General features: G+C 38.3%; 1 protein-coding gene across 1 annotated transcript; it reads right to left on the reverse strand.

The window, feature by feature from the left end:
• Positions 1-1187: 1187 nt before the first annotated feature.
• LOC143883025 (uncharacterized) lies at positions 1188-2621 on the reverse strand. The gene is made up of 2 exons (XM_077386396.1): positions 2550-2621; positions 1188-1538 (listed from the first exon to the last, which is right to left on the reverse strand). Exons 1-2 carry the CDS (start codon positions 2619-2621, stop codon positions 1188-1190), a joined length of 423 nt encoding a protein of 140 aa, XP_077242511.1.
• Positions 2622-23107: the final 20486 nt, after the last annotated feature.

Consider the following 23107-nt stretch of genomic DNA (forward strand, 5'->3'; position numbering starts at 1 on the left):
TCTTTGAACTTTTCAAAGGTCTCAGACTTACGTCGCATTAGGTACAGGTAGTCGTACCTTGAATGGTCATCCGTGAAAGTCACGAAGTGGACAAATTCTCCTCTCGTAGGATGAGAAAGATGACCACATACATCCATATGTATCAATTCCAATACACTTTCGCTTCTTCCACTCTTGCCCTTGAAGGGAATTTTAGTAACTTTGCCTTGGAGACATGGCTCACAAGTTGGAAAGGGTTCCACTTGAATTGAATTCAATGGACCATCTTTCACTAACCTTATGATTCGCTCTAGACCAATATGACCTAATCGAAGATGCCAAAGATGTGTTGGAATTATCGTGTCCCTTGCCCTGTTGAGGTTTGGAACATCAATACTCGGAATATTCTCAACATTGCTCACATTCTCTAAGGCGTTTATTAAGTATAGGCCATGACTCATTGTACCTCCCACAATTAAGGAATTTCTCTTTTTAATAAAAACATAACTTTTATTAAAACTAGTAGAATATCCATCATCAAATAATTTTAAAACTGAAATTAAATTCCTTCTTATTGAAGGTACATAGTGACAATCCTTTAATATTAGATAACAGCCTGAGAATGTCAAAACGTAATCTCCTACAGCTTGGACAACACTTGTTGCTTAAGTTCCAACCAATAGGGTGAGCTCATCTTTAGTCAACCTTTTGATTTTCCTGAACCCCTGCAACATATTACAGATGTGTGACGTCGCACTTGTGTCAATACACCAGGAAAATGCAGGACCAATTATATTGGTTTCAGCAACAAAAACTTGCAACATACCTGAGTAAGGCTTGTTGCCCTGTTTGGTAGCTAGATTGCTCCTGCAGTTCCGCTTCCAATGTCCAGGTTTTTCACAATGGAAGCATCAGTCGTTGCCCTTGGTTGACTTCTTCTTTTTAAAGTTCTTCTTGTTCTTTATCACTGGCTTGTTCTTCTTAGAGCCTTGGCCTTTTGCTCTTCCTTTTTCTTTACCTTTCGACTTAGGTGCTGAGGGTACATTACCCTCTGCAAGGAAGGCACTTTTCTTATTACTCTTTTGCAGATCCTCAGCTGTCTGAAGTTGATTCATTAGCTCTGTCAGGGTCATTGTCCTTTTGTTCATGTGGTAAGTCATAACAAAGTCTTTGAATGACCCACATAGGGAAGACAAGACAATGTCGATCTACATTTCAGCATCCATGATGGCCCCCAAGATGTCGAGCTCGTTTAGATAGCCAATCATCTTTAGCATGTGGTCCCTAACTGGGGTTCCCTCTACCATCTTGGTGGATATTAGGCCTCTAATCGCCAATAGCCTAGTTGTGCGATGTTGCTCTCCAAATATTTCTTTAATATTTAACATTATATCCGAGGCCACATCTATTCCAATATGTTGCTGCTGCAGCAAATTGGACATGGAGCCAAGGATGTAACACTTTGCCATCTCATTGTCCTCAAGCCACTTAAACTTTCTATCATGGTTCGCTTGAGGCGCATCGGGACCAGGTAGTTCTGGCGCCTCAGTGGTGAGAACCTAATAAATTTTAGCGGCCGTGAGCACTAGCATTAGGTTCCTTTTCCGGTCGAGGTAATTTGGACCAGTTAACTTATTTTCGTCCAGGATCTTAGCTAATGGGATGAATGAAGCCATGATATCTACGTGCAAAAGAAAGAGACATAATTAGCAAAACTACGTTTTTAGTTAATTTCATGACATGTCCATCGGAGCTGGGATTTTGATCTACGATGGAACCGCCCATTGCACGTCTCATTCACGGGCCCCTCAACCGTGTGAATCAAGAGTAATGTATAATTTCTCCAATGGACATCGAAAACTTATTCAACAACTTTGAATTAGTGGATTCATCTAATCCTATGAGATCCGATTTATGTTCGGCCTCCAAGCATTGCAGTATGTATATCATTTGGGCGTCAATACCCTTTGCTTGGTTAAGTTATACCCACCGCCTAAGAAAACTATGCAATCTATAATGGCTTCTGCTTTAGCATGTGACTAATATATAATGCATATTCTCCTTATCCTTGTAGGAATCTAACGGTTTACTCTAGTGAAAAAATACGACCAGCATCTGCTTTGGCATGTGACCGTCCTATTTCCTAAACTAGCAAACGGTTAGATGGCTATGGAAGGCCATGAGGTCTTGTCCTTCCGACTTAACCCTGTTTATCAACTTAATATTTTAAAAGGGTTATTTAATGTGGGAGTTACAATCATCATTGTGTATGTTTGATTAGGCTTCCATTGCATAAAAGAAAAAGATACATCGCAAACCAAACGATGCCATCCATCACATGAAAAGCAAACCAACAAACCATGAAAATAAAAACACACCATCCATGAAACCCAATTTGGCATCTTGGATCATAGGGATTCTCCCATAAACCTTATTTGAATAAGGAAATCCCTACAACACCATCTTGTCAAGTTGAAGGTGAATTATGGGAAACTTTGTGCAACGGTACAAGGGGAACTTCTCTGGCCTCAAAGCGAATTCTCAAAGGAGTGCAATCTGATTTGCCTCACTATATGAAGCACAATAACATCAGCAACATCAGCAAGTTCGTCCCTCTTTGGTTGGATCGAATCCGCCTCCATCTGCTAGTCAATCTGGAGCATCACCATGCCACAGTATCCACGATCCATCGATTGAGCACCAAGAGAATGATCTCATCTTCAATTCGTCTTGGACAAACAAATATAAACTACCCTAGTGTCCTACACTAGCCTAGACAATCTATACATCATAATCAATCTCCATGGGAAACCAGTCGTCCGCCCAACTGCCCAGAGGGAGTAATTAAAAACTGAAATAATAAAATTACATTGCGGACCTAAATATTACAAACCATGAAATAAATCATCACATCAGATCATAACATCCATAAAAAGGTCATGCATCTCATGCATGAATTGAGGTCCATTCTCCTTTCTGCCCATCTTTCACCAATACCGATCAACTCACACAAAACCGGGTTAATTCAATTTTGATTAACACACAACCATCCTAATTTTAATTAGAAACATCATAAAGCCTTTTTATATGGTCTAATAAATCAGTGTACAAAATTTTGGGCGAAAACAATATCGTTTGATTTGTGAAAACAAAATTGTTCCATACCGAGAACACAATCCGGATATCATGACCTTTCGAGTAACCTTGAGTGGGATATAGTAACTCGAATGGTTTCTCAAGGATCTGATCATGCTACATACACTCCAAGACATTATTAGAAAATTTTATGCCTGGGTTATAGGCTTTTCAAATCGTTTGGGGTGGAGAAACAAAAGTCCAAATCAATTTTCAGAATTAATTTCCTAAATTCCAACAAGTTTTTCCAAACTTTGAAAAATCATATCTCCTAAACCGCTGGTCGGATTTCGATGAAACTTGATGTGTTGGATTCGTATTCGAGTCTACTTTCCAACTATGTAAACCAATCAATCCAGAATTCAACCATACGGTTCAGTTTTGCTGATTTCATAGTCCTTTGTTTATTAAAAGCACAAAAATACTAGGAACCTCGGATTGCCGGGATAAACGTCCGGACTCACAGCGGATCACCGCATGATCTATCTTTGGTTCATTAGTCTCCTAATTTATTCCCTAGTTAGCTCTGATACTACTTGTTAGATTGGTTGTAAAACCCCAAGTAAAATCGCTACACATTGCGGAAGAATAAACCGTGTAGAACAAACTTTTTGCTCTAACCCAGGATTCCTAAGGACTAATTGATTTTAATGTGATTTAATAAACATAAATATAAATACCTTATTTTGATGATGAGAAGAAAAACATCTGCGTGATCTACTCCTCGAAAATTCGCCAATGATCTAATCGATGCGAAACCGCAAGTTGAACCGATGGATTCCTTTCGTTGCAAAAAGGATCTTGTAAACAACTCTATATTTACTTTATAACCTTATCTAAAGGGCGATGATATTGTCACCCCCCCTAAATTACGCATTCGCTCCCCTTTTGGCTTGATTTGACGTCAAAAAGCATTAATAAGGGGGGCGAATGCGTACGCAGGGGGGGTGACAATATCATCGCCCTATCTAAATCAGATTATAATATGGGAACATGTATTTAGATTAATGGAGCTTTGTTGGATGTTTGTCTTTGACTTAGAAAAGACAAAACTAGTTGATGGAATTGAAGAAGAAGAAGAGAAAGACTTTGGGATGTCTCTACCAATTTCCAACACATGGAATTATAGAAGAGCTCTCACAAACTCTATTCATTTTTCTTATATTTATAGAGTTCTCAATTTTCATATACATAACTCAAAGCTTTTAGAGAAATCTCACAAAACATTAAATCTAGCTATAATTTGAAGCTCCAATTTGGAAACAAGCTAGTTGGCTTTTTCAAAATAGAAACCAAACAATGTCCGAGTGTTTAGAAATTCTTGGACATTTAGAAATCCCTAAATTGAGTTTTTTCCAAGTAAAAAATGTGGTTGCTTTATTAGATAAAAACAATCCCAAAAATATCTCACACATTGTTTCCTTTTTCAACATTCCCGCTAAAAGCCTGTAGGTCAAATTTCAACGTCCGTTTTGGACAAGTAAATGTTCAAATTAGAAAAAATTAAAAGGTATAAAGTTGTAGATCTTTCAAAATCATTCGAAACGAGTACTTATACATTAATGTTTGACCAGAGATGAGTAAGTTATGACTGTTTTAGTAAAACTAGTCTATAAGCAAAACTTACAATTATTTATTTATTTCTTTTAATTAAATAGACATATTTCCTCCCATCCAATGGGATGAAAAGCTCCATCCATATTTTTCTATAATTTCTAAAATACCCTTATATTTTATACTTAACCATTTTGGTATTCCCAATGTTTCCCATAGTGAATATACACTATATACATTGTATATATCCTTTCAATGCATCCAATGCCACGAAACTAGTTCGTGTAAGCAACCAAATAAATGCGGGACTTCTATCTAATAGATAATAATAGGTCAACCGAGTAGTGAGTGGGATCGTAGTAGGGATTCAACAGTAGATCCTGCAGAACCCACTAGTGGGCCCTACTGCGATTATTGCTCCGTAGCTAATGCTACAATCGCATTGAGTCAATGGCCTCCATCGAGACGTAACCTTGAAGATAACCGCCAAATCATTATACCCCTAATCACGTCAAATGTGCATGTCCTTTCTCCAAGTCCACATCTACTGAATTGAGTCAAGAATAATTAGTAAACACCATGACCTGGTTGTTCAGAATAATGGAGAATTGGATTCAATCTGGGTGCAAAAATCTCGCAACCTAGAACGAAAGATAATTATGATGTGACGCCGTTTTCAAAAAGGCATTGAGGGAATGAGGCACCATTTCCGAACAGGCTCTAAGAAATGAGAGACCATTTTCAAACAGATTTGGAGAAAATGAGACACCGTTTTCGAACAGGTTCGGGGAAAATAGCTTATCTGCGAAACTCACCTGTCTGCTGAAAAGGCCTGTCTGTTATATGAGATGGGAGCCAGCGGGATTGGGGGTCAGCGAGAAGGAAATCAAAAGGGAGTAATGATTGGATTTGATAATTGAGAATAAGACTGGGAATGACAATTTAAAAACTAGAGGACTCGATAACTGGAGAATTGGAGGGTTAAGGACTAGAAAACCGGAGAACTGAGAAACCGGATAATCGGACAATGGGTGGATTGGAAGACTGGATAACTTGAAACTAGAGAATTGAATATTTGATGAACTGAAGAATTGGAGAACTGAAGAAGTAGAGAATTTAAGGACTAGAGAATTGGATAACTGGGTAATAGGGCACTGGATACTCGCAGAGCAGAAAACTGGAGACATGGATAATTAAGGAATTTAATAGCCGGGTAACTGGAGAGTTAAAGAACTGAGAAATTGAAGAACTGGTTTGCTGGGAATTGTAGAGCTTGATTATCGAAAAACTGGAGAGCCAAAAATTGATAATTGGTGAACTGGGGATTAGATTGGATTAACATTTTGATTAATTCCTCTGGGATTGAAAATTGATCACTGGATGTTAGAACTGGAAACTAGAAAACTGAATCCTGATCTAAACACCAGGAACCGGGAATCTAGAACAATGACATACTGGATACTAGAACTGGAGTGCTGGAACACTGGATTATCGGACACTGGAACTGGGTACTGGGATTATAGTGTCGAAATACTGGGAACAGGAATACGGGAACCGAAGTACTGAAAAATGGAACACTGGAATATTGGAGATTGGGATACTGGATGTTGGAATTGGAATACTGGAATATTGGAATACTGGATACTGGAATTGGAGACTGTAACTGGAGACTGGAATTTTTTAAAAATACTAGAATACTGAAATTGAAACTGGATACTGGAATGCTTGAAATCGATGACTGAAAATTGGTTAACTGGTGTCTGATTGAACTGGAGACTGGTGAGTGGTGATAATGACAATATTTTGATAATTTAAGACCGAAATAATTTGGGAGTTGAAGAACTGGAAATGGATAAACTGGAAGCTGCAATTGGTGAACTGGTACTAGCGAATTAGTAATTGGTAATTGATGAACTAGTAAACTGGTTTTACACAAATTTATTTGCATTTTGAATTGTATACTGGGGATAAACAAGAAAGTCTCACCGGGCGTGAAATTTCTTAGATTAAGATCTTCTTTACTGGGGATATAAACTGGGACCTCGGAATATTTGGACACTGGTATAGACGATTCTTCTTTTGACAAGCATTCAGACAAATATTTCTTGACAATGATGGTATTCAATGATCCGGAAGGAAATTCTAAACTTTTATGATTCACCTTTCTTGAGAAACTGGCTCAACCACCACTGCATCCGAGGCTCTTCCAAACTTAAGGTGCCTTACTGGGGTATGATCTTCTTATGGGAACTGCACTTTCTGATGTTTCTGCTTCTGAACTCTTTCTGAATTAATTTTTGCTTAAACTGGATCATTTTCACTTGTTTCCTGAAGTCCTTCCCTCAGGATTAGCATGACTTTGGCATAGTTACAGGGAAACGACACCGGACGTTCTTTCACCGAGACGATCACAACATTTGACTAACTTGACAACAGTCGACTCTACCCAAAAGGGGAAGATGGTAAAAGACACTATTTGAAGGATGGGAGGTTTCTGAAAGAATGAGCCAAAATGAACAGGAATGTACTGACTAGACTGACGTGTAGTGATGCTTCTAACTTAGTTAACATTTTGTTTGGTAGGTTTGGCCTTTTAAAGAGTAGTTTTTCAATGTATAAACACTGGATTTATTTTTAAAACAGTAGTGCTCTAAGGATTTGATTACAACTCCTAGGATTGTTTGGTTTCAATGCGCCCAGTTTTTAGGATGACATTTGAGCTTGCTTGAACTTCTTTGATCTTCAATCTTGATACCACGTGTAGCCTTCTTGTAATGATTCTCTTAGCATGACGAAGTCACCTTTTCAGGGTTTTAACTTGGCGGACCGTATTAGCCTTAACTTTTGCCTGAATCGCCCGTTTCGGGTTTTCAACTCAGTAGGAGATTGATCTTAAATTTTGCGTAAACTGTCCTTTCGGGTTTTCAGCCTAATAGATCTTCAAACTCCGTTCATTTCTTCTTCTTTTTTCTTTTTTAGGGCCTAGAACCTTGGTTCCGAACACCGAAAGGACTTTATAGGTAGGGTAGTTCACAGAAAAGGCTTATGGCTTTGCAAAAATTTCCACCGAACCTGTAAATGGTTGCCTACGTATCCCACTGTAGGAATCGGGTTACGCGTAGTTCAGGGCAGATGCCCCTAGTTTGAAGGTAAATTGATTTTTTTATTGACTTCTTTTTCTCTGATTGATTGACTTTCTTTTTTTCTTTTTGATTGACTTCTTTTTCTCTAATTGATTTACTCTTTTTTTTTCTTTTTGATTGAATTTTTTCTTTTGAAATGACCAAACTCGGTTTGACCGAACTGCCTACACACCACACTGTAGGGATCAAGTCTCACGTAGTTCGGGGTAGATGCCCCTAGTTTAATGAGTTTTCAAAGGAATTTTATTCAGGCTCGAAGGGTTTGCAAACGGGTATTCCTTTTTACACTGGGTCATGAATTTGGGATTTATTCTGCCAAAGGAAGCCTTCTGATGTTCAGACTTGGAATTGATCTAGGTTGATAGATTCTCTCTCATATTATTTTTTTTATTTTTTTGTCACGGAGTTTGACGGCATTTCGAAGTAAGAGATAATGAGTCTTCTTCCTTCAAGATTTTGATATGTTCTTTTGATTTTTGAGAGCGAATTCGTAGTATTCTCGAATGTGCCACTTGAATTTCATATGGGAATCGACAACTCTTGATATTTGATGATCGCTTTGCGATGTTTGCTCTTTAACTTTTTATCTTGAATTTGTTGGCTTCATATTATCACATGATGAATTTGGGAACCAAGGTCATTGACTGTAGATATGAAAGTTGTTTCCAATCCATGCCCCTTGTATAGCATGTGTTTCTCATTTCTTTATTTTTGAGCTTTCCTATTGCAGGTCTTGCTCCTAGTATCGGTTGTAGTGCTTACTCGACAATCTCTTTATCCTTGAAATGGGTTTATTAATTCCTCGCGTTCTTTAGAGGGTAATGTATTTTCAATTTGCATTTACCGGATTAAAGTTTTGGTGCCAATGTTTATCATTTCAATTTCATCTTTGAATGGCTGAGCTCGACGCTCTTCCTCTTGTTTGAGCATATGCTACAACTCAAAGAGAGTTTCGTCAGGATCTTCTTCCTCATCCGAGGTGGGAGTCTCATTTTTATTGTTATTAAGATTAGAAGCAAACACTGGAACATGTTGGGAAGCAAATTTGATTTAATTGAAAGCAACTACATCTGATGACTCATCCTGAACAGGCTTAGGATTCACATTTTCTGACTCGAAAATAAATGTTGAAAAAAGACTCACCTAGACAAGGCATTTATTCAAACTTTATAAGACTAGACTAGATAACTGGACTAAACATAATGACTGGACCCAATAGCAAATGGTAGATGACTAAAACTTTGACTGCTGTAACCGTCTGGCTTTGGAAGCTCGGCGAAGGCTGGTTCATGTCTGGAATATCATCATAACTGGTACTTTTAATTTCCGCTTCTTCTTCATTGTAACTGAACTTTTGCTCCTCAAACCTAGGGCCTTCTAAGCATGGAGATTGGAAGGTGGTACGACATGATTCTGCATGGGATTATCAACAATATTTGGCGCTTGTTGGAATGCTAGCTTACGCTCATCAATCAACTTCTGGATTACATGCCTCAAAGTTATGCACTGATCAGTGCTATGCCCTTGTCCTAGGTGAAAATCACAGTGATTTTGCGCCCTCCATGTCTTAGGGAGTGGATTTGGAGGAGGTTTAATGAGAGGTAAATAGATATGGCCTGAAGCCAATTCTTGCTGCAATATGACAGATGGTGGAAACGGGAGAGGGGTAAATTTCCTATTGGGCTTTTGCTGAGGTGCAGCCCGTGATTGATCGTATTTGAATACTATAGGGTTCTGCGACTAGTTAGTCCTTGATACATTGTCAACCTCGCTGATCTGAGCTGGGGTTTGTTTCTTGACTTCTTTTGAACCTGGGTTACTTCTATTGCAAACTCCCTGTGCCATTGCTTCCTCAATTTGCATACCCGGATTGATGAAGTGTTTAAAATCTGGATAGTACTGGAGAGACACGTGATAGAGAAGATGGGGGGAAAGATTCTTAAGGATCATCTGAACTTATTCTTCCTCAGAAGGACGGTCAATCATCTGCGCCGCTAGTCTCCTCCATCTTTTGACGAATGTTAGGAAGGACTCTTTTGAATCTTGTTTACTCCTTTCTAAGTCTTTCTTAGTGATTTCTGCCCCATCATCATATTTAAATTGCTTTATAAACTGCTCACCAATATCCTTCCATGTCTTATAGCGAGTCTTGTCCAGAATAAGAAACCATTTTCTGGCCACCTTTGTTAAAGAGACTTGAAACAGCTGGGCCATTTGTTCAGAAGATAGGCCTTGAGGTTGACACATGATGGTGAACAACTGCAAATGCGAGGCTGGGCATCCCATGCCATCATACTTGTTAAAATCTGGCATTTGGAAATTCGCTGGGAGGCGGATCTCGGGGAAAAGAGTGAGGTTCCTCGGATTGAAGCCTCTTTGCTCCTGAAACTGGATATCCTCTACTTTCTTAGTTAGGCTATCAATTTTTTCTATAACAGATTTGTCGACCATTGTTTGAGTCAGTTTGCTGTAATCATCATACCGTTCATTTTTGAGATTTTCAATCGTCTTATCAGGAATGGAAATGACCACAGGCTTGGACCGTGTCTCAGAAGTAGTAGCCAGATGCATAAGTCCGTTGTCCTTAGAATTTGAAGGCGGTGGTCCAAACTTTTCAGAAAGCTGGGCTTTGATAACCTGGTTTGCCTCCTTTAGCTCTTTTAGTTACTTAAGAACCAGGGCCGTGCCCGCAGATGCAGATGTCAATCGAGTCACAATATCAGTAATGGTGGCAAGCTGAGGATTCTTTGAGATTTTTGCCATGGGTGTGGACGGAGGAGATGGAGAGGATGCTGGAGTGGTTCAGAAGGTGATGGAGAGGTAAATCTCCTTTCCAACCGTGAGGAGGTTCGCACTCAAGAGGCTTGAGACTTATCTATGGTGAATGTTCCTGTCATGGAAACAATGAGCACGAGGTATAAGCTTGACATTCAAGGAGTGTTTCTTCTCAATGACTGAAAATGATTATGGAGTAAACATGTACTGGGAGATGATAGAATGAATCCTAAATGACCGAGACATAACAATGACGACACGACTGTGCAAGGGAATGCCCCTAGTCTAAGGATCATCAGAATGAACTCTGAAGGGCTTAGCAGATAATCTTGAAAAGGGTTGGCCCTAGAGTAAGAACTGACTGTCCCTAAACTAGGGATGCAATGAATCTAAGAGAATGATAACCTAGGTTGAATGACCAAGAATGGAAACCTATCTTAGATAAATGAAATGGCCTAGGAAAACCCTAAGCTACAGGACACGTGACCTATAAACAGAGGAAAATGAGTATAAGATCACACATAGACTGAGATCTAGAAGATCAAGACTGGATGGATGACACTAAGGTAACAATCTACGAGGAAGACTAGATGGCCTAAGAAATGAATTTTCTCAGTCTAGAATAAGGATAAAGATTAGACAAGTTGAGATTGCCTAAAACTAAAATTGATGGATTGTAATGATAGGGAATGATAGGACTAAATGAAAGAATGAATTTATAGAATTTCAGAATTATGGAATTGAATGAGCATGAAGAAATGAGGAATGATACAGGTATGGCTAGACCATTAGGAGAAAGATCAAAATTTATGATCGAATGATTTGGCGAGATCACGCAAGATTGATTTTAAGGATAGATCAAGAAGAGGCTAGCCTATGAGATCTTGGGAAAGATGAGATTTAAATTCTAATCTCAAAGGGAAAGTCTTTTAATCTTCTTCATTTTATCTGGTGCTACCTGAAGGCATCACATCCTAATCCTAATCTAGCAGAGTGGAGAGAGAATCTCGACTCATGATTGATTCGTGTACCTAAAACCGATCGCAGCCATTGAAAGATGGACTACAGCCTAATCTAGGCACAAATGGGTAGGATATCCTAATCTAGGCTGATACATGTGACACACATGTGTCTGCACTATATGCAAGTGTGGTGTAATCTAGGAGTAAGGCCAAGAGTTCCCTTAGTGCGAATCTGTGTTCGATTTACTCTACCGATATTCGGGTAGCAGTACGTGAATCAACAGATCTGTTTACGCACCATGAAGGTGCTAGGCTAAGGGTGGAATGTTTCACTAACACAAGAGGCATTGGGTCACGACCTCCCAGTCCAGCATGCTAGATAACACTCCAAGTTCCTAAATAAGACGTGTGTGCATGTGAAATGCAAGGGTTCAGATGCAAGTGATGTAAGTGTGTAATAATTTTTTGCAATCTACGATGCCTTCAAGTTTTGTTAGATTTAATCTACAGTATAATGTGATACAAAATAAAGCATACAAACTAATCTATCTATAGCAACACAAACATAGAAGATTGAGTTTTTATGAGCCAATTAAATTAAATCTAAATAAGTTATCATTTAAAATTTTAATGAAGTTAGGTGGGCCCCAGCGGAGTCTTCAGTCTGTGGGACCTGATCCTGCGAGAGGTGCGCGACCCGCCCCTCTCTAGGTCTCTTGTACCCACGCGAGTGGCGTGTGCTTTTGATTATTGATATGAATCATCATTTCCATGTACTTGGGATCGCTAAAGAAATCTGAATTTCACGCAAAAGAGAATGACCAGAGTCGCCACCTAGGTAAGGGACCTAGGAGACATCCTAGTTTGACTAGGCATGTCCTATAAGGGAAGATGATTGACTATGTGAAACCTATCTAAGGCTCAATTGCTAACAATAGCAACCGGCTGTGAACGAGGCTTACCGGACTCCTAACTCTAGGACTCCCTAAGACCTAAAACTTGATGTAACGTAAGTGCTCCTAAAGGGGGCTCTAAAGGTTCCTACGGGGTGAGTCCAAGATCCAACGGTTCCAGAATTGATCTGACATTGGGTTTGACCAACCCAAATTAGAAATTGAGTGATTTCAGTTCTTTTGAGATCCCCTAATGCCTACAGGTCCATGATAATCTAGAGCTCTAAGGGTCCTTAACCAAGCTAAGGATTATCACAATTTTAGGGATAAGATGATTTTTAATCTATTTTAGATGATTTTCGCTTTAAAACTTTACACATTATTCATATTCTAATATATTTTGATATTCTGGAATTTTCTGGAATTTTTTGGATTTTTACCAATTTTTAATGATTTTTAGTATTTTAACCAATTTAGCAAAGTTCCTTGTCTTATTTATTAAATCCCATCCAAATTGGTTCAAATCAATAGAGTTACATGTTTATATCATTAAAGTTTAACAGGAAAATTTTCATAATTTTTTACTTGAATTTTCTATTTTTAGTAATTTTCTTAAGATTCATGCCAATTTAAACAGAAATTACTAAAAATAGTAAAACATGTCCAATAATTCCGAAAAATTCAAAATATGCATATCATGGATGAAAGTATCATAATCCAGAAGATGGATTTTAGAAACAATCGTTTGTTCACAAAACATATACACACATTGAAATTGCCTATATTGATTTTTACATTAAAAATCATGATAATGAGAGATTTGGTTATGAGAAAACGGATTTCGTGGTGTTTTATTATTTTATTTGATTTTGTAAATAAATATCTTTTTCTGATAAATCAACAAAAAATACCAAAACAATACGTAATCGTTAGAGAAAATGTTAATTTTTGAATTTATTCGATATATTTTCCAATTTTTCTCTTGAAAATGGTGTCTTTTAAGGATTTTCTATTTTTTAAACTTGTTTTTTGGGAAAATTATGACTTTGAAATATGTTTTCTAACATTGTTCTGATGTGCTGAACATGAGAAAAATATAATATTTTGAGAAAAATATCATCCTAAGATAGCTATTTTTCGCAATTTCCAAATATTTAGCCCATTAATTTCAAATAAATCTCTAACTTCATAAAAATTTCCAAAACCCTTAGATCTAACGTTCAATCCCATAGTTCTGTTAGGCTAACTAATAGAAAATTGTATTAAATTTTGAGATGGAACGGACGTAAAACACCCATGTAAAACATAATTATAAGCCAACCAATGCAATATTAAATTATAAGCCAACCAATGCAATATTAAATTAAATACGCGTATTTCTATTGATTGCCGAAAATCATTAAAAAATATGCCAAAAATACAGAAAAATTTGAGAATAGAATACCTACCTTTGGTGACGATCCGATCTGAGACCAAGAGCACGAGAGTCCGAAAGAGTCTGCCGAGGTTGAATGTTGGTGTATAGAGATATGGAAGCACCACTAAAAAATCCAAGAGAGAGTTGGGAATCCAATGAAAGTGAAATAGAGTGTAGATTGTAACCGTTCACCACCATGGAGAGAGAGAAACTGGTCGGTGCTTTTTCTCAAAGAGAGAGGGAGGGCCGACCAAGGAGGGAAGAGAGAGAGAGAGTGTGAGAAAGAGAGAGAGAGTTACACATCGAAGAGAAAAACCTAAAAATGGCCCCTCGTTTCATTCCATCCCTTGAAATGTATAGAGGATGTCTCCTCATACAATGGATAAAGGAAAATAGCATTAAAGACCAAAAAGGAAATTACATAAAATTCAGCAATTAAAATAAAGAGAATAGAAACGTTGACTTTCCTTCATGCTTGTGAGACAATTTATGGTAAATGCTAATTGTCGCAAATAGTAGGCATGTCCTTTTTCAGCATGTCGAAAGATCTTAAAAGGAATCGACATGTCCACCGATTGCAACACATGCCATTTTTAATGATGTATGCACATCCAAGTTATCTTCACGAAAGAAACTTCCATCTTCAAGAGCAATAGTTGTTGACCCATGCAACAATGCCATTTTAGCATCTCTCCAAGATAGAAATATGGACCCACTAAATAATGCTAATTGTAATCCTCCTTTTACCCGATCAATTGACTGTTGTTTCTAAGAGGGCAAGGTCACTCCAGCTTCTCCTTGTATTTGCTATATTGAATGATAGTTATTACCTACATAAGATATAGAAAGAATCCCAACAAGAGTGAATCGGCCTTCTATTTCATAATAAGAAAGAGTGTTAGAAAAACAAGCTGGGAACGTCTCCTAAATGGGGCATATCCCACGTGTGCAATTTTCACATTTTGCCCCCAATAACAGCCGAACCACAAATTAGAATAGACTTTTGATTTTTTTAAACATGGGACCCATTTGCAAAGGTTGAATCAGGGCGAGGAATATAAGTGGGCCCGCACATGTTGGATACATTATGATCCTCCCACCACTGGCCGAAATCCACACATAGACAACTCTTCATTGAATAATCCAAACCATCCAAGTGACGGGCCATTGCTTTAAATAGGATGCGCCCCCTTTAAATCATTCCCTTGAGATGATCCAAGCCATCCAAATGGTGAGCTGAAATGTAACCTAGTCGTACCCCTAAATCATCTTCATGAGATGATCCAAATAGTTTATTGGATTAGGCCACATTGTGAATATGTTGTACCTCATAAATCATGTTTGTAGGGCGATCTAACCGTCCAGATGGTGGGCTGCAATGTCCATTGGCCGTGCCCCCAAATCATTCTAGTAGATGACCCTAAATCATTTGATTGCTGGGCCGCCATCTTGAGTTTTAATTTTTCACAATAATGGGCCCATGCTAGATTGGTCGAAATACACTATGCCCGCCATGGAAATCGGTTTTGTTTATTGGATCGAAATAAGTTAAAAACTCATGTTTTCCATTAAAAACAATGCAGGGCACACTTGCTTGATCCAAATTTAATCAAAATGTTCAATGCGGGCCCACCAAATAGGTCTAAATTCTCTCTCGTTTGTATTCTTGTAAATAATCCTTCTCAACTCCTGGCTGAAAATTGCAAGACATGGCAGAAATGATCGAAAAGATTGAGAGAATGTAAGAGACGGACACGGAAATGGAAAACACTGAAAAAGACCGAGAGAAAAACACTAACCGCTTTGTTAATTAAAGCGGAGCAAAATGAGGGTGTCTACACTTCCAGGTTTACATATAATTGTTTGCTTGAATTAGTATCTACTTGCAAGGGAGTTATTCTATTAGTTAGATAAGGATGACTTCAGTAGACTATTAAATGTTGATGTTTAGTTAGGTGGTCATGCTAATATAAATAAAAAGTTGCTATAAAGGAATATATGTAGTATTACTTGGAGTTGTATTAGTAACCATTACATATTAGAATTTAGTCTGTATTGGTCGTTCTAATGGAATAATTGATCCTCATCAGGTACAAGAATGGTTTTTTAAGATATCGATAAGGTTATATTGTGGGCAATGAAAGAGCCATCTAGAGCCCATCCTTAGGGGACTTACTAAGTCCTAGTAGTATTTTCCTTCTCTCATTTAGAAGACTTGCTTAGTCTTTTAGATATCTTTAGACATTTGATTCTCCATCATTGTAGTAGCTATGATGGAGCTATCCAGAGCCTCCCCTTTTAGGAGACATTCTTTGTCTCATTAGGTAGTCACCTCTTTAGGAGACAGGCTTTGTCTCATTTAAAAAGTCACACCTTTGGGAGACAAGCTTTGTCTCAGCAGCTAGCCTCCCTTTAGGAGACTATCCGAGTCTCAAGTAGAGCACCCCTACTAGGTTAAAGACTAACTGAGTCTTTTAGGATATCCTATACGTATTTATCATTGCTAGGGCAATGATAAGGTTACTTGGAGCCCCCTATAGGAGACATACACTGTCTCATTAACGGTAGTTGTTTCACCTTCATTTAGGAGACCGACATTGTCTCATTAGCCTTGATTGTTTTTCCTTCCCTTAGAGACATGCTTTGTCTCATTAGCCCTGCTTGCTTTTCCATAGGAGACATGCTTTGTCTCATTTGCCTTAGTGGTTTCCTTTCCTTTTAGGAGACGTGCTGTCTCATTAGCATTCTTTGTTAGGGTCATAGTTTAGGAGTCTGTCCTTAGTTTAAGAGTCAACCCTTTAGATAGGAGTTTGCCCTTTAGTTTAGACATAGTTTCCTCTTCTTTAGAGACTTGCTCCGTCTAGTTAGAGTTTACCATCTTGGGATCATATCATTTGCCTTGGGACACTAGTTCACTAGTTTAGGGATACCCTTTAGCTCTAAGAATTCTATCATTTAGTGTTGACACTCCGCCAGGCTATGGATCACGGGATGTGGTCATATAGGTTCCCTTTAACTGAAAGGGTGAAACACATGAAAATTAAAAAACGACAGAAATTTAAAAGACAAATATTAGGAAATTCCATAAAAGACATAAAAAGCTAAAAAACACTAGAAAAGTATTTTGGAAAAGCTGTTTCCGAGCTACATTGGCTTGATCATCTTTCATGAGGTACGTAGGCAGCTTGGGATCATCATCCCAAGTAAAGTCAAACTTTAAAAAAAAAATCATTTAAACAAAACTTTACAAACTTTTTTTAAAAAGATCTTCCTTTAGCATAGGAGTTTGTCCGAAATGTATAGTGAGTCCTAGAGTTAGGAGTATTTCCTAGATGGATATGAGAGTCATAGAGTCAGGAGCCTCTGTGTGGTCAGTTGTACATATCGTCAACTGATGGCTAGAATAAGATTCACTTAGATAGCCAATCTCTTCCTTAGGGTAAAGCCTAGTTGCACATAGGATGTAGGGCCCACCTACATTATTCCAGGATAACTTGCATTTAGTTTAGGGCATATAAGGTGTCCTAAAATCTACAATCCACTTCAATTTAACTAATCGCATTCAATAAGCTTTAATCACTAGTCAAAGTCTAGTTGGTCAAGTCTAGTTTAGTGGTTCTAGGGACAATAAGCATCGTAGCTTAGAATCTGCTACCGAATTATGTTGATTTTGATTCCAAAAAGAGTCTTGGATATGTAGGCAGCTAGGACGGCCATCCAGGTCCAGATCATACTGTGGCACATTTTCTTAGGGTTTTAGGGCTTGTGGTCTGTTGGTTGTTATGATTTTCTTGTATAGGTACATGATAGTGTGTTTATTTTTGTAAGCACGTGATTTTTACAAATCTATTTCTTTAGAAATCACAAAAAATACCCTCATTTTTGTCATTATTTACAGCCCATGCCCCCTTCTCTTTCAATATGCAAAAACCCAAAAAACCATTCGAATTTACATTTCCATGCCATCAAGCACTTAAAAATGAGATTTTCATCTTCTTTCCTCAAAATGGAAAACCAGCCCAAAAATATTCCATTTCCCCACCAAAATCTTCCCTAAACGGCCAAATCCACGTGATAAAGGCAAAATCTTTCCCTAGATTCATATTTTTACAAAAAAAAATCTAATTTTTCCCTCTTCAAAATCTTCTCAAATAACCCAAAGTGATTTGAAATCCCTAATCTCCACCCTAACCTCCCATTACAACACAAATATCCCTCTATCAATCTGTTTTACAAAGATTTCATTTGAAAAGATTGGCCCAAAATCCAATCAAATCATATTTCAAAAACCCTTGATTGAAACCTTAAAAATAGCATTTTTCTCCCATTTTCACCTATAAATAGACCCCTCACAACCCTTCAAGAGCACAAAAATTTCAAGAGCACAAGCTCCCTACAAGCTCACAAGCAATCAAGCTCTCTATTCTCTCCTTTTCAAGCTCTCTTCTTATATTTTCTACAGCTTCCCTTTTATTATTTTTTATTTTTCACTACTTACAATGGGCAGCGACTTGGACTTCGCCTCCAAGGTCTTCAAACATCCCTTCAGACACACCACCATCTTCTTCTCCTTTCGACTTCATCAGTTCATTGGCAACTCGAAGTCTACAAGAGGGGAAGGCCTAAACTCATTCTCTTCATTAGACATTCTTCCTTATACTTGTTCTGTTTTGTATGATTTCTGTTCTTCACTTGTATTGTCTTTAATTTTACAAGAAGACACATGATTCTTTTCTAAAGGTCCTTGTCAGAAAGTTTTACCAATCAGTTGTATTGGTGCTAACTCTGATTTCGAAAAACCATATTACCATATATTCTGCCCAGTTATATGCTTGCAAATTTACTTGACCTATTGGTTATAAATTGAATTTTAATCTCAAAGGTCCCTCGCCTTGTAACTCGCAACAAATTTCCTCTCACATTCACTTCTAAACCAGTTTTGTTTTTTTCATATATTTGTAACACAAGGTTTTGTTTATAATCACTTGTATTTGAGAGAAATTGTGTACCCCAGAGGAATATTTATTTACCTCTACTTTGACCCCTTAAAAAAAAAAGAATTTTCATTTGACAGACACTATCACTTATAAATTCCATCCATATTTGCTTACACCTACTGAGAATCAGTCCTTATTATGTATTGCTGAATTTTGGGTTAATACTTAATACTATAGTCCACATAAAGGAATTGAATTCCTTTCACCATTTGCACTGTCAGATTATACCCATCAATCGATTTCATTTCTTTAGCCCAAAGTCATAATTTTATCCAAGCTTTGTTTTTCTTATATATACGAGTCTTTCATTTATGAATTGCATGTTACATTAGCAGGCATTAACATCAGTTACATAAACAAAACATTTTCAGGTTTTAAACGCCTTGTCACTTAGCATCACTGAAGCATATTTCAGTACTTACACCGCATATTTTTACCATTCTATTGAACTTCAACCTATTGCTTATAACTATTCGTCTTCAAAGCTTGGTTGAACTGTCTCATTTATATGCTCTGGACTGAACTGTCTTCCTCCTTTTAATTAAATACACTTAAATCATTCAAGTCCCAATTGATTTTATTGCAACTGCACATACGCATGTACTTGTATGCACTATTGAATCTATGCATTTCTCATTACTCATGTTCTAAATACCATTTGCAAAAAATAAGTCTGTTTGCCTTATTTCCATCACCTAACCAAGTATAGATTTTATAGAGAATAACTTCTTGATTGTACTGTAGCATTTGACATTCAAAGTAGCTAGTGAACATCACCTTTGCCGGATAACATCCTTGCCGAAGCGCACAGTCATTTGCACGTTGGAACTTGCATAAAGCAACGCAACAAAATTCTACGCCGCTAAAATAGCACGCTGCTGCCTAAATAAAAAAAATTGCCCCGACGTTGTACTTTGAAGCAAAGCTCGCCACAACAGGTCGGTACTCTAAATCTTAAAACCCATCCCAAATGACCCGAATCAAAACCCGAATTTCTCTAAGATAGGATAGATCCCGTCCCAAACTTTGAAACTTCACTAAGTTCAAAATCAAGCGTCTAAAATTTTAAATTTCTTGTTTTCATTTGGCACGCTCGGTGCCAAGTTCACGGAAAAGATGATTTATATCAATAATCAAAAGCATATGCCATTCGCGTGGGTACGAGAGATCAAGAGGGAGGTGAGTCGCGCCCCCCTCGCGGGATCGGGTCCCACAGACTGTCGACTCTGCTAGGGACCACCTAACTTCATTAAAATTTCAAAAGATAACTCATTTGAATTTAGTTTAATTGGCTAATAAAAACTCTATCTTATATGCTTGATAGATTAGTTTATCTGTTTTGCTCTGTTTTGTATCACACTATACTGCAAACTAAATCTAACAAAACCTGAAGGCATCATAGATTGCGAAAACATATCGCACACACTTACATCACTTGCATCCAAACCCTTGCATCTCACTTATACACACGTTCTATTTAGGAACCCGGAGTGTTATCTAGCATGGTTGATTGGGAGGTCATTACCCGGTGCCTCTGTGTTAGAGAAGCATTTCACTCTTAGCCCATTACCTTTATGGTGAGTAAACGGATCCATTGGTTCACGTACTGCTACTCTGGACACCGATAGAGTATATCGAACACGAATTCGCGCTAAGGGAACTCTTGGCCTTACCCTTAAATTATCCCACACTTGCATATAATACGAACATGTGTGTGAGCCTAGATTAGGATATCCTACCCATTTGTGTCTAGATTAGGCCGTAGTCCATCTTCCAATGGCTACGATCAATTTTAGGTACACAAACTAGTCATGAGTCGAGATCCTCTCTCCACTCCACTAGACCAGGATTAGGACCTGATGTCTTTAGGTAACACTTGAGAAAATGTAAGAAGATTAAAAAATTTCCCTTTGAGATTAGGATATAAATCTTATCTTTCCCCAAGATCTCATAGGTTATCTTCTTAGATTATCCCTCATGTATGACCCCATCTCGAATGTATCATTCTTCATCTATGATTCATCCACCAAGAACGGTGATTCTATCTCCATATTCCTCTGACCCCGTAGCTTCCATAGGTTTCATCTTCATCATCTTGAAGTTTAGAAAGTCCGTTTCATAGGTCCATTAGCCTCTAGATCATCATTATCTAGCCTCAATCTCGTCAGTCTTTGTTCGGATCATTGTCACAGTTGTCATTTCCTCTCAATTGTCTATCCATTAGTTTCTCATACCTAAGGCTGCATTTAAAAAACTCATTTGACTCATTCTAGTCAAGTCCATTCCATGACACCCGAGTTTGAGCTCATTGCATTCCTAGTCTAGGACCATGTTCCTTTGCACTAGGGGCATTATTCAAATATTCTCTCTTATTAACCAAGTGTTCATTTTCGTAGTCCTTAGACTAAGGGCATTCCCCTTTACTCATCATGTCGCCATTGTCATACCTTGCTCATTTCAGGATTCATTCTATCATCCCATTGCTTACAAAGGCCACAGTCATCTCTAATCATTGAGAAGAAATATATGCTGAATCTCAATCTTATACCTTGTGTTTATTGTTTCCATGTCAGGAGTATTCACCATTGATCACCCTCAAGCGACTTGGGTTCGAGTAGACTCTCGTCTGGTCAGGAAGTCACCTCCCCCATCTCCTTCGGAAGCTTCTCCATCATCTCCATCTACACCCACGGTGGAACACGTTGAGAACCCTCAGACCAATAACCTTGAAGTTAAGATGGCTGCACTCCTCGAGCAAATGAGAGAAATCAAAGAAGATAATCAATTTCTTAAAGCCCAATTCGCCGAGAAGTTTGGTTCATCATTTCCTTCACCTTCAAAGGGCAAAGAACCCATGAACCCTACCATGTCAGAGCCTCCTCCTAAGCCTATGGTGATTCCCATTCCTCAAGGCCCATTTGATGTTACTAATGAAGAATAATATGGTGAAGAGAACTGCAACCCAGGCCCAATGCCAGTTGATAAGTCAGTCCTGGAAAAATTAGAGCAGCTAACTAAGAAGGTTGACAACATACAGATTCACGAGCAAGGGACATTTAGCTTAAATGATCTCACACTCTTCCCAGAAATTCATCTCCCTAAGAATTTTCAAATGCCAGACTTTGATAAGTATGATGGCTCGGGGTGCCCTACTTTCTATCTCTAGATGTTCACTATCATGTGCCAACCTGAGAACTTATCTCCTGAACAAATGGCTCAGCTTTTCCCAATCTCTTTAACTAAGGTTGCCAGAAGGTGGTTTTTGGGATTGGACAAGACCCGCTGTAGGACATGGAAAGACATTGCTGAACAGTTTGTGAAGCAATTCAAGTATGATGATGGGGTAGTGATCACTAAGAAATACATGAAAAAGACCAAACAAGATTCAAGGGAGTCATTCTTGATATTTGTGAAAAGATGGAGGGGGTTGGCAGCACAGATGATTGACCGTCCCACTGAGAAAGAGCAAGTTCAGATGTTACTCAAAAACCTGTCCCCTCAGCTCTATTATTACATGTCTCTCCAGTACTATCCGGACTTCGAGTACCTCATTAATGCTGACAAATTAAAAAAGCAATGTCATAAGGGGTGTATAACCGAAGCAATCCTAATATTTGGGATTTTAAGAAGCCTGCACCCGCACAGGTCAAAGAGGTTGGCAATGTCTCTTGTGCCAATCCTCAACCACTAAGACCTCAGAACCCCATGGTCATGGATGGATCAACCCATGGTCGCACCCCAGCAGGAACCAAGGAAGAATTTTGATCCTCCACCTGTTCTACCTTCTAAAATCCTACAAGAATGTTTAGCCTCATGTCACATCATTTTACCTCCCATTAGACCACCTCACAATCATTTACCCCGAAGTTGGAAGGCACATGAGCACTGTGATTATCACCAGGGCACGGGCCACATCACTGATCGATGCATAGCCTTGAAGTATGTGATCAAGAAGTTGATTGATGAGAAAAAATTAGCATTCTAACAGAGGCCGAACGTCATCAATAATCCTGTGCCGACTCATGCAGTACCACCACCGGCCAATGCTTAAGACAACCAGGGTTCAAAGAAGCACAGGTCCAGTTGCAGTGAAAAAGGGGGTTGAAAGTACCAGTCATGAGCCAGTGTTTGCCGAGCCTCCAAAGCCAGACCATTGCAGCATTTAAAGTTAAAGTTTCAGTCATTTACTATTTTGTGTTGAGTCAGTCAATATGTTATTTCAGAAATTGAGTCTAGTCTTACAAGGTTATAG

Source organism: Tasmannia lanceolata, unplaced genomic scaffold, assembly GCF_043159265.1.
Source record: "Tasmannia lanceolata isolate RefF3 unplaced genomic scaffold, GAP_Taslan_0.1 ptg000008l, whole genome shotgun sequence".
Classification (NCBI taxonomy): domain Eukaryota; kingdom Viridiplantae; phylum Streptophyta; class Magnoliopsida; order Canellales; family Winteraceae; genus Tasmannia; species Tasmannia lanceolata.